This window comes from Sphaerodactylus townsendi, linkage group LG05 (genome assembly GCF_021028975.2).
Source record: "Sphaerodactylus townsendi isolate TG3544 linkage group LG05, MPM_Stown_v2.3, whole genome shotgun sequence".
NCBI lineage: Eukaryota > Metazoa > Chordata > Lepidosauria > Squamata > Sphaerodactylidae > Sphaerodactylus > Sphaerodactylus townsendi.
Genome location: NC_059429.1, coordinates 34,324,821 through 34,337,588, shown reverse-complemented (window position 1 = coordinate 34,337,588; position 12,768 = coordinate 34,324,821). Strand labels below are relative to the sequence as shown.

At 38.8% G+C, this 12,768-nt stretch overlaps 1 protein-coding gene across 3 annotated transcripts in view; it reads right to left on the bottom strand.

The window, feature by feature from the left end:
- Nucleotides 1-1,978: 1,978 nt before the first annotated feature.
- CAMSAP2 (calmodulin regulated spectrin associated protein family member 2) overlaps nt 1,979-12,768 on the bottom strand; it is a 115,319-nt gene continuing 104,529 nt past the window's right edge. For all 3 annotated transcript variants that reach the window (XM_048496705.1, XM_048496704.1, XM_048496706.1), the window contains 6 exons: nt 11,735-11,871; nt 10,574-10,794; nt 9,174-9,246; nt 7,189-7,304; nt 6,051-6,169; nt 1,979-5,301 (listed from right to left, as the gene is read on the bottom strand). In XM_048496705.1, the coding sequence (XP_048352662.1) occupies nt 4,996-5,301; nt 6,051-6,169; nt 7,189-7,304; nt 9,174-9,246; nt 10,574-10,794; nt 11,735-11,871 (972 nt within the window). In that variant the 3' untranslated portion in view covers nt 1,979-4,995. The remainder of the gene's footprint in view (nt 5,302-6,050; nt 6,170-7,188; nt 7,305-9,173; nt 9,247-10,573; nt 10,795-11,734; nt 11,872-12,768) is intronic.

Sequence of the window (12,768 nt, the reverse complement as noted above, 5' to 3'; positions counted from 1 at the left end):
CCTTTTAAATCCACCTTAAAGGGAGACCCAGTCCAAAGTTTAAACAACATTGAAAGTGATGCTGTTTTGGGGTGGATTATCCCCCACCCTGAAACAGCATCACTTTCAATGTTTTAACTGGGGACCTCAGATTCTCCCTTTAAATCCATGTCGAAGGTGGTGGATTTAATAACAACAACAAACCACCACCACCACCTCCTCCTCCTTTATTAGGCATTGAGAAAATAAAAGAAAGAAAACAAGCATTGGCAGGAAGGGGGTGGATTTAAAAGGAAAATCTGGGGAAATTTAGGGAAATTTAGGGGGTGCCTGCTGTAAGGGGTGCAATTATTAAGATAGCAGCACCAAAATTTCAGAGTATCTTTGTGAGACCATACTGATGATACCACCCAGGTTTTGTGAAGTTTGATTCAGGGGGTCCAAAGTTATGGACCCTCAAAGGTGTAGCCCCCATCTCCTATTAGCTCCCATTGGAAACAATGGGGGATGGGGCACTCCCTTTGGGAGTCCATAACTTTGGACTCCCTAAACCAAACCTCACCAAACCTGGGTAGTATCATCAGGAGAATCTCCTGAAAAATCCCTGAAATTTTGGGGCTGCTAGCCTAAAGACTGCACCCTCTGCAGGCCAAAAATGGAAAAACACAGAAAATACCAAAAAATCCCACAATTTACCTGCAGTTTTTGTGCCCCCCATAAGGGGGTGCCCTGGGCAACTGCCCACTTTGCCCAATGGGAGGAATGCCTCTGTGTGGCAGAGCAGGAATGGGAGCCTGGGTCTCCAAGATCCTATGCCAATTCTAATGATCCCCATTATAGATTTTACAAATTCAGCTCTTAAAAGCCGCAACATCAGTTGTGAGCATTTTATTTATACTTTTCCAGTTCCAAATGACATCTTAAGCCCTGCAATTAAGTCAGATTGTAATCTTGAAAAATTCACATGCAAATTCTTTACTGGAATTACGTTTACTTGCTGATGTCTGAGAAGCTTAGTGTGCAATCCTAAACAGAGTGTGCAATCCTAAACTTCTGCCACTGAAGTCTATATGCGTCAAGGGCATAATACTGTTTAGGATTATGTAGTTGGTCAGCTAATATCAGCTGGCAAAAAGGATGATGAATCTCAAGGTCATTCTATGGCCACAGATTGTTAAACGTGAAAAGGCTGTCGTTGGCGACTTAGAAATGCTGCAGAAATGTTTTTCCCCCTTCAAGCACACTTCTGTTACGCAATTTAAATTTAATAAACAAAGACAACTAGATCAATATCTAGGATATGCTCACTGCAGTTGCGTACTGTTGTTCAATCCTGACTTTATCCCAAAAGATATTTGAAGCTGGAGACAATAATTTGAAGGTGTTTTGAATGATGGATCATTCCTCATGCACTGCAAAATCATCCTAAGGTTTTACAAATTCGACAATGCATCCTACGTTTGCCTTTAGTAAACAGCACGAAGAGGTGATAAATAGCATTTTTGACTAGAGATAACATTGTGGATGCATCATCACAGTTATCACCTTAAAACATAGGTAAGGACCTTAAAAGGGATAAACAATATCTAAGGAATGGGCAGGCCCTTCTGTACCCATTTTGTGTTTGTTCACTTCCCCACTGCCATAGAACAGCTACCTGCCCTCTTATAGGTACGGCTGATTAATATAGTGAGACAGGGAATAACTTACAGAGCACTTTCCTACTTTCTAAAGGGAAATGAAAGTTTCTTGCAGTTTCTCCCTTTGGAAAATCTTTAACAACCACAGAATCCAATTTCTGAGACCCATACCTTCACTAAAAATTATGGCTAGGTGCTTGCTTAAAGGTCCCAAGCAGGAGACATCATGTTGCTGCACATATAACGTACTCAAGCTTCTTTGAGCCACGAGGAAGCAGAATATAAATATTTTAATAAATAAAAACGGAACCTGCAAAGATGAACAGGAAACAATGTACAAAAAAGAAACCACAACATGATTGGTGCCATGCGTTTTATTTAGATGGAGGGAAGAACTACACTGTACTAGGTAAGTAGCAATATGACAATATTTTACAGCACAGTATCTGAAAAAATAGGGTAGCAATGTTCCTCAAAAGTGGACAAGCACACAAAACACTGTACATTTCCTCAACAGACAGTGCCCATTAAATAATAAATAACAGAATTTGGCTTTAAACAGCCAAAGCATTAAAAGCTGCAACAGTCATCCCAAAAAAGGGTTTCAGTAGCCCATGTGACTGTTAAGAATGTGAACATCTGGCCTGTAAATTAGAATGTTTGGCTGTCATATAAACTATAAAAACACTCCCCCATTAAAGCAGCAGTGTGTTCTGATAATGACACTGATAAATACTGGACTTCATGAAAAGCTTCTTTCTTCCTAAACATGATCCCAAATGAACTGTCATTAGAAAATTTGCAAGCTTTAAGAAAAAAAAATCTGCCCTTACTGTCCTAGAATTTAGTACATTTTAAACCCAACACTATCAAACTTGGTGTGGTACACATTTTACCTGCAGACATTGCACAACCCTTTTTGAATTGTAGATAAATTTCATATGTTCAATAATTTAAAATTACACCCTCTGCCATCCTACTTCATAAATAATGGTTTAGTCGAGAGTTCATGAATCAGCAGGTGGTATGTATCCTTAATCTAGTTTTCCTTTTAGCAAGAACAGAATAGTTAAATTTTAAAAAATCCTTCCATGTGCTGTCCCCTTTAAAACCCTCTATTCCATATAAATCCTGCCGGTTCTTCCCCAACAATGGATTTACTTCAGTCAGACTTCCATTTCCATGGGTAATAAGACTTCCAAATTTCATTTGTTGGAGCCAAGCCTAGCAGGTAGAATATACAGACCATTCATCTCCTATTTTATATTATATATAATATATACACAATATGTTTACATTTGAAATAGAAGATGGTTAGATATCCTGGTTCATATACATGCAAACATTAGGAATCACCTAACCACAAATGGATCCGAGTCACATCTCTATTAAACAGGAGGGTGTTTTTTTACAGTTTTAACAAATATACATAAATATAAGAACATAAGTTACAGTAAAATATTGACTGCATTTCTGAGTAAATGTTGCTAAACAACCCAGATGCATTGATGCCTAAGGCCTTTTAATAATTTAAAAAAGTACTGTTGCCTAAATTATTTAAGGATTTCTCATTCCTGTACATCTTCTATATTAAGAATACGAGCACAATGTAGTGAAGCATTACTTCTCCAATTCAAACAGTTCAATGGGAGAGGTGTATGGAATTTTAAGTTTTCCTTCTTTAGACCCATCGTAAAAGTAATAAGAATAGTTCAATACTGTCTTGAAGTTCCAACACTTGTCACAACACTGAAACGGAACAGGATCAGCAATAATTCAAGTCTTTTCCTGAGAATGAGGTTCCACCTAGCTCCCTTCCCACCCCCCAACTAAGTCCTCTGGTGAATAATGTCAAAAAACCAACCACAAAAATAAGGAAAAGTTTCAAGTTTGTACTTTTCACCTGTTGGAACAGTGCTTGCTATACTAAATAGTACATAAAAAACCAGAAATTACTTTTCTAAAATATACAGATGTGCAGCCCTTTGTAAATACTGAAAATATACCCCAGTGATTATTCAGATAACAATTACATTGCTTTAAGATTGTGGATCTTTGCCATTCTCAGTTTGAATACACTCAAGATGTCATGAACCATAATCCTTACAGTTCCTTTTATTTAGCAAAATTTAATCCTTTTGTTTCTCAGAAGAAAATTTACTTTGGTCCATACTGGGTAGCATCAAAAGAGCTTTAAGTAGTCTTATCAATAGAGATTTCCAATGTCCTTTCTCAAAAAGATTCACCCAAACTTTCTAATTTTGACACAGCACAACATTATTCTGTTTAGAGTTTTGAAATGAAAATACCATATGGTCCCTGACTGCTGGAGCTACCTTACATGCATGTATGGGGCTTGCACATGCGGAGTTATTTTTATCTGTTTTTCTTGCTTAAACTATATGGGATCTCTGTGCTGAATCTCAAATGGTTGTGTAAAAAAAAAGTTTGGGTTGTAGCTGTCGGAAGACGCTTCTTGAACACAACAGGGAAAACATCTTGTCAGATCTCAGAAGCTAAGCAGGGTAAGCTCTCTGGCTAGTAGTTGGATGGGAGACCACCAAGGAATACCAGAGGCAAAGGCAGGCAATGGCAAGCCACCTCTGAACATGTATTGCCTTGAAAACCTCTACAGAGCCACTGCCCTAAATCAGCTGTGACTTGAGAGCACAAAACAAAACACTATCTGGATCAGGTCCATGGTGAATTTTTGAATGTAATATTGATACATTTTGTAAAAATACACTTCCTTGCTGAATAGTAAATGCTAGAAATCAATTGATAGACATGCTAGCAATATTTAATTCTGAGTATTCTCAACCAATGAGCTTTTCCTGTGCAAAATCCTTTGCAATGAATGAAAGCTTAACTAACAGATTTCTCCCTTTAAGTGCAAAGAGGCCTGGAGGATGCTAAAAATTTAATGGAGTGTTAAATCAAGACAGAATATTTCTCCAGTATATATATTAACAGCTACAGCAAATGCCAGACCAAGCACAAAATACCAAAGTATAAGGCAACAAATGTAAAAAAAAGTAATTTGTCACTATAGATTTTGCAACATTCATTAGTTCAGTGTTTCAAAATAGGAAATGAACACTCTAGACTGCATGAAAGCACACATCTGTCTCCATTTGTGACTCAATCTTTCATGAGCACATGAATGCATAATCACCTAAGTGTCAGTTTTCTCTGAATCTTAAATACTGTGTTTACATTCCAGTTGTGCATGATGACAGAGCTTGGTTTTCAGACTTGAGTTCAAAGGAGTCTCGTTGGCAAACAGGAACCTATTTTCTAATAGGCAGCAAAGATGAAGTGCAAGTTTCCCACAACAGTCTGCAGCAAGGGATCCTTCCCACCCCTCCCCAAGTCACTATGCCTTTGCAGGTAAGAGTTTTTTCGGCGTTACAGGTCTCTTGCTCTGCCACAAATGGCTGTGAATGGTAATTGCATCGACACTGGCAGAAAGAGTTTTAGCAGGTATGTGGCTGAACTGCTTCCTGTCAGAATTGTACTTATAGAGCCCCTCGATCATTTTCTTGCTAATGGACTTGGGGCCTATCCCAGTCAATTTATTGATTTCTTCAGTTTCAGGACAGTACGTATACAAACACCGGAACTGGCAGCCGGAGTCCCGGAAGAGTATTAGAAAATTGTTGGCATCTGATTTCTCCATTTCCTTCAAGGGAAGAAGAGAAAATAGGAAAGAGAAAGAAGGTTAATGTCATGGAAAATTCAAATGCAATTTATGATCTAATAAATGTGCTTCAATTTAACATAAACTTATTATAATGCTCCAATTGTTCCTGTCTTAGAAAAACATTAAAAGTGCAGAAAGTTCAGGTGACATACAGGCATGCACAAACAAATCCTGTATGGTGGTAAGGATAAATTTAAGAACTGGATTGTAACAGGCCAGACAGTTTTGTTCACATGTCATTTGTTTTTGAAGCAAAAGATGGACTTCCTTATGAGACAAGTTAGAGGACTGTATCACAATGTATGAATCCCTATTCTTTTTTCTGGTTTCCTATTGAATTCTTACTCTAAATTAATTAGCTGTCTCCCAGTTACACAAAGTGAGCATGTTTATATTCAGGAAGGCTCCAAAGGGAACAAACTGAACTGCAGCTCTGCAGAGGTTGGGAATTCAGTGAGCACCAAGATCTACAGAAAAATTATTTAATGTTTACATATGTTTTTAGAAAGTATTTCTTCCATCACATTATCCTTTTCCTGGGTTAGATTCACCAGAAAAAATCAGAAGGTGTTGGCAAAGTGGATGATTCTGAGCTCCGTAGCTATTCTGGCTCTCTTTGCAGCATTTCTATGGAATGTAGAGGCCAACACAACAGTTCCTGAAGCCTTAAGTTTAAATTAAATTTTCCTCTATATTTCTTTTATTTTTGCAGAACAGATTAGTCTTACCTCCAATATTTTATTCTTCTGCCCTTCATTAACTTTTCCAGCCAAGCAACAATGAGCCAGAGCATTCTGGATTATATGTTTGTTAGATTTTGCACTGGGTTCTTTGTACAGCTTTGGTCCTGAGGGGAAAAAGTCCACCCAATCAATGTAGCCTCAAGAAGCAATCATAAACATTCCCTTCATCAAGAAAGCGATATACCAGGGTGCATATTGCTCAAACAGTTGATACTGTTATACTATAGCATGCAGAACACTAGTAACGAGGGCAGTTTGGCCATTTCTTCCTTTCATTATTTTTTGCAGTCCATTACTCCAATCTGCACATGTTCAAATGCTGTGTGTAAAATGAAACTCACTCAACTTCCTATTCTAATTGCAACTCATGAAGGTCTCCTAAGGTTTGAGAAGGATTGTTTGGTTTCCAAAGCACAAGAGAACAAAAGAAAGCAGAAGGCAGCCACTCTAAGCATGAATGCACAAGAAAGGAAAAGTGATGCAAATGGAGAACAGTTTGTACATGAAATGGAAGAAAAGCTGTTCTACTTCAAGTGGAATCTTGCATAGACAATTCAAGAAGGATAAATGAATGCGCTCTCACAGTACTGTCGAAGCCTGTCACAGCCAGAATCAACTGGCTGTTGTGGATTTCCTGGCTGTGTGGCTGTGGTCTGGTAGATTTTGATCCTAAAGTTTCACCTGCATCTATTTTATGGTAAGATGTGTTTTTCTCTGTGCCATGCCTCTGAAGATGCCAGGTGTAGATGCAGGCAAAACGTTAAGAGCAATAACTACCAGACCACAGCCACACAGCCCAGAAAACAACAGCTGGCACTCTCAGACTTCATTGAATGAATAGTTTGTGTGCTGAGCTGCCATGGAGACTGATGAATCTATATATAAGGATTTATATATTTATATCGATATAAACAGAGATAGAGATGGCTCCACATGTGGAAATAATGGTGATATGTACAGCACAATTCAGGACAAGAGCCGTCAGGTGAGAGGGATGGGATCCCAGAGCCACTTACATAGAAAGAGATAGATGTTGCAGACTATTTTTAGACCAGAATGTTGTACATACCCAAGATGCTGCTTCAAACCATGTAAAAAGTTGAATATTACCCATTAAACCAACCTGTATATTCTGTAGCAGAAGCAACTGAAGAGGTTGTAGATGCATTTTCCCAATCCTTTTCTCCATTACGACTACCACAATGACTTGGAGATAAAAATCCTTCCACAGACTCGGACCTAAAAACCACACATATAAATATATTTTAAAGAATTATTTCCAACTTATTATCAAGCATTCTTTTTTTAACATTCAAATGAAAGTATACAATGTTGTATGATTAGAGAGCTAAAGATAATCACCAATTAAACCCTATCAAATGGCCCCAGCCTGGTGGAACACTGTGTCAAATCAGATCCAGGTCCTGAGAGACTTGGTACAATTTCGAAGTAAGACAAGAGCTGTTCTGCCAGGCTTATGGTTGAGGACAGTAACAGTATCCATCTAACTGGCCTCTCCTTCCCCTTTCTCCTCTTCCTTTCTTCCTTTCCTCTCCCTTTTTGGTGTAAGTGAGTTTCTAAGACAATATGGTTTATATTTTAATTATTCTTCCCTTTAGTAGAATAATTTGGCACCAACATATTATTGAAATACGAATGCGGACGGGCAGCCTGTAAATTGAATGAAATAAAGGAATAAAGATAAATAATTCATCTACATTCCTGGGCAGCATATGGAGTGGGAGGACCATCAGTCATAGCCTACCAGTAGGCTGGGCTGGATTCTGATGATTTTCAGAAGACTTCACCCCTTTTCCGTGTAGTGCTACCACAAAGAATGACAGGACAGAATACCCATGAACGCCACTGCCTTAAAACTTTCTAATCTCTCTGCTCTCATTAATTTCACTCTTTGCAGGAGTCTGAGAAATACTGAGAAGGTAACAATAGTGGGAAAGAATGCTTCAGCAAAGGGTGAGAATAATGACAGTAGCAACACTAAATAGATGGTGCAATGCTGCCATCTAGACACCTATCAAAGCTATACTCTGTTTCACATAGAGACATTAGTAGATTGTGTATTCCTCTACACAGAACAAAGCATACTGGACCTTCTTTGTTGTAGAATGCTCCATCTGGATCCTAGTGCTTACCTAGCCCTGGTCCCTCAATCAATTTGAAGTTTGAAAGTAAAAATATATTTTGGCATAAATGGTCTTGTATCAAAGTACCATGGTGTAAGGCTGAACACACTCAAAGTCAGCTTAATAAAAAGGAACGAACTTTATTGAACTATGTCGCCCTAGCTACAGGGTGCTGGAACTGTGGATTCTTGTCCACAGTTCCAGTATTCATTCTATTTACAAAAACAGGCAGCAACCAATCAACTTTTCCCCTCCCTCCAGCTCCTGGCCTCTCATTGGTTCTGAAGCTCTGGTGGGATGTAGCTTCTCTGTTTTCCCGTTCCTTTTGGAAAAAGGCGGGAGCCAGTGCATGCTGGGAGTTGCAGTCCTGACACAGGGTCAATAATGCACAAAATAATGGTTTTGACAAAGTGCATAAAAATGAATGTTAATTCTCGTATTAGTTTAAGACTATATTCTAATGCGGACACATATAATTTTCTTGACCGCTGCATCTCAACTGTCCAAACTAGCATCTGTATCTGAAAGTATATCTAACTTAAAATGTGTTCCACTATAAATCCAATTTGGACAATTTAACTCAGTTGTGGAATGTTCACTGGTCTATAAATGTGCACTGATCAGTTCATTCACACAACTAGTGGTCATGCAGTAGGCATGAGAAAAGTGCCGCATGAACCCACAGATGTTGACTCTCAGCCTGCAGCATTCATATGTACTCAGGTTTTTTGCATTTGCTCAAAAAAACCCTCTCTAAAATTCACCACAGGCTGGGAAATCATGCATCTTGAGCATTTGTGATGCTAGTATGAACCGTTTGTAGCTTTCAAATGGAAGATTCGTTGTGTCAGATGATTCTTTATTATACATAAGAAGTGCATAATCAAATGAGCACTGCTATGTCTATCAGGAGGCAACAATAACTTCTGTTAAAGGGAAGATTTCTGTTAAAATTAAGATTTACCGTGGGGTCCTCTTGCCTGACTGCACACTGTCATTGTCTCCTGTGTTCAGAGATGCCAGGGAAAGGCTGGATACTGGAGGAGGGAAAACAATAATATTGTAAACCTAGTGAAATACAAAGTTGATCATTAAAAAATCAGACCTGGAAACAAAAGCTGCAGTCAGATTTACAAGCAAGAAACAGTTTGTTACTGTGATGGAATAGTACTGTAAAACTAGCAAAATCACACATGACTGTGAAAAGCATCTTTGCCTTTTGATCTCCTGGGGGGAGGACAGGAAGCCATGCAAAGGTGCCAGGATGAAACTTCAAAGGCCTAAATTACCCTCAAGGTCTCTCGAACAGAGTTTTCCTGAGAAGGGGAAAACAAAGGGTTTTGGATTCCATCTTGAGACGTGGTCAGAGAAGCATCTCTGGGCCATGGGTTCCCGGAATGGGGACAAAGAACCAAAAGGAATGTAACCAGCTGAGCAACCTCCGTGCATTTAAGTTTTATTTCTTTGATTTCTGTTTTTCAATAAAAATTGTTGAGACCTCAGCTGGTTGGAGTTATTAGAGAAAAGAACCCAGGTTTTACTGAAACAAGCGTGGCTATGATTTACATTATGCCAGGAATTCTTTAGTATGTGACCCACATTTCAGGGAATGAGGCACAGAACATATGAGCCTGAGAAGTTTGTGTCAGAAACAAGCAAAGGTTTCTTCTGCAAACAACCAGATTATTCATGAGATCCAATATCAAGAAATGAAATATACTAAGATTTCTTTTAAAAATATGTTTATTGGCCCTATATATCTGCAAGTGCATACTATATCTCTGTATATGGTCCCATATGTGGATAATTAAATCCAGAGACAGAGGCCATGGGCAGGCAAGCCAGATCTTTCTGCAAACTAGAGAAAAGCCACAGGTTTGCAGAATTAAAAAATAATGATTAAAAAAATCACTGGGGTTTAAAACTCCCTAAAATTATAGAAGTAGTAAAGGTTATAGTTTAAATAAATAATAAATATAACTGACAGTGGGGAGACATATGAGAGAAAGAGAAAGACAGAGAGAGATCTGGATTCATACCCAGCCTTTCTTTCCTGTTAGGAGTCTCAAAACAGTTACCAACTCCTTCCCTTCCTCTCTCCACAACAGATGAAGCTGAGAGAGCTCTGAACAAACTGTGACTAGGCCAAGATCATCCAACAGGAATGTAGGAGTGGGGAAATAAATCTGATTCACCAGATAAGGGTCCACTTATCAGAATCAGAAATCAAACCTGGTTTTCCAGATTAGAATCCACCAGGCTGGCATCGGTTCCTCATTGAACTCCTTAAGTTTCCTGGGAAAGCAAAAAGTTATATATCGCATGCTGATTACTTAGCATCGCAAACCAATGCTGGTTTGTTACCTGGGGGACCTTTAATTGGAGTCTTGGGTGATTCAATATGATCTCGATGAATAGATTTGGGTCGTGGCTTTTTCTGTTTGCATGAATGGGAACGGGGCTTTATGACAATGTCCATGTCTTCCATGAGTTTTAGCTGCTTCCGCCTCATATATTCTTGTTTAATGAACTCTCGCCGTGCTTTTTCATCTTCCTTCTTCTGACGTTCTTCCTCAGATTTCCTCCTTTGAAATTCAAGTCACTATTAGCAAAAACATTTTTCTTGAACAGCTACAATAACTGTGAATTTTTAAAAGTGTTGGCAAAATACCAGATACATTTCCAGAATGTATTCAGTTTTCAATTATCAGCGTAAGAGACTAGCTTAGCTTTCATATTTAAGATTTTTAGGGCAGTTAATAGTTTCAGGATAGGAAGAGTTCTCCAGTATCCAATGGGACAAAAAATAATGGATGAAAATTAGTGAATTCCTCCCGTTGTTGATCAGTACCAATTCTACTAGCTAATATTGTAATTTATCACAATATATCAACTAACAATACTTTAGCATGGAATGTGTTTGTATGAACATATGGCTAATTTGGTTTTTTAGTAAAATTCAAAGAGAAAAATTTGTAATGTTTAACTAAGAACTATGTTAAGATTTGTTAAGCAGAAGATCTATCTACATCTATATATCAGCAGATTCTGATCAAACAGACATTGCTTGTAGAAAACTACGGCACTTATATTTTTAAATTTCAGACATAGGCCAAATAGCACAATGTCTGAACAACATAAATCACATCATTTATAATATAGTTCACATAAATTACTATGTCACAAATGATGCATTTTAAGTTATTAAAACAATAAAATAAATTTAAGCTTGATAAGAAGTACTGAATATTTCAATTTCCTTCCAAATTGTCATTTCTTCCCCTTCACCTGGTTCCCCCCTCCCCCCCACTTCAAAATTTCTGGAAATTTTATACTTCTCGAAACAAAGAAAGAATATAGCCATTAGCTTCCCAAATTGACCGTTTTACATTAGAATGTTTTAACATAGTGTACAAGACTTTGGATTAGAGACTTCTGGGAGGAAGGATCACTTCTAGGGCACAGCAAATAGTTTCTAAAAACTAGTTTGGACTCAGAATGACCAGCGTCTACAGTAAATCTCACTTTGTTTCTTCCTTCTTGTGTTCCAGCTCTGCCTCCTGCTGCTGCTTTCGAAGTAAGGTTTCCCTTTCCCTTCTTAATCGCTTCTCCAGTAATGCTGCCCGTTTTACCGCCATATCATCTTCAGCCTTTTGATCATCCTAGTAGCAACATTTATGAAAAAATAAATCAGTTGATGCAGAGCTTGTGAGCACCATACCATTATACGGCACCAGCCCCAATATTCTGTGGGATTTGTGGTTGGCAGGTTGTTCCCACGCTGAATTAGCTGCCATTGGAAGGACTGGAGTATGTATGGAGTATGGAGAGGCTGAGCTGCAGGTTTCATGAGGGCCCATCATCTACAGCAACCTCCATGCTCTCATCCCAGCACCCCAGCGGATGCCAGGAGGAGAGCAAGTTGGTCACAGAGAAGAGAAAGAAAACCACCCCCAACAAAAGAACAAGCTGGCTAGGAGGTGGCAGCTTTATTCTCCTTTCTCCATAGGCAGTTTGGTTCCCTGCAGGTTCCTTGGCAATTTCACTCTCCCACCTCAAGCTGAAAAAAGAGTGAGAAGGTAGCAAGAGAAGTAAATGGTGCATAGACTGAACAGTGCTGCTGGCTGGTTCACAGCAGGTTTCTGAAGTAGAAAGCCAAACCACTCTCCTCTGCTTCCTTTGGTGCCTTCCCACTCTCTCCCTGGGATGACACAGGGTAGACGTGACCATTTCATTCTCACTTGAGGTATAAACTTATATGAGGAAGACAACACAAATACTATGGGGGAAGGCTCACAAACCTGCTTTTGGAATGTTCATGGTCCTGCAGTGGGAAGCCTCAGCACTATTTACTTCCATCTCTGCTTCTTGCTCTTTCCACTGCAAAAGGCAGAGAAGGTTCCTGCAGCTGCTGGCCAGATCTGCCCATGCATACAGTTTAAAGAGAGCTGTGGAGAACTTGAAACTGGCATGCTATTTTATGTTTGAAGTCTAACTTGAAAATCCTCTCCCTCATTCCAAATTCAGGAGGGCTTGCTGAGTTTTGACAGTAACAATGA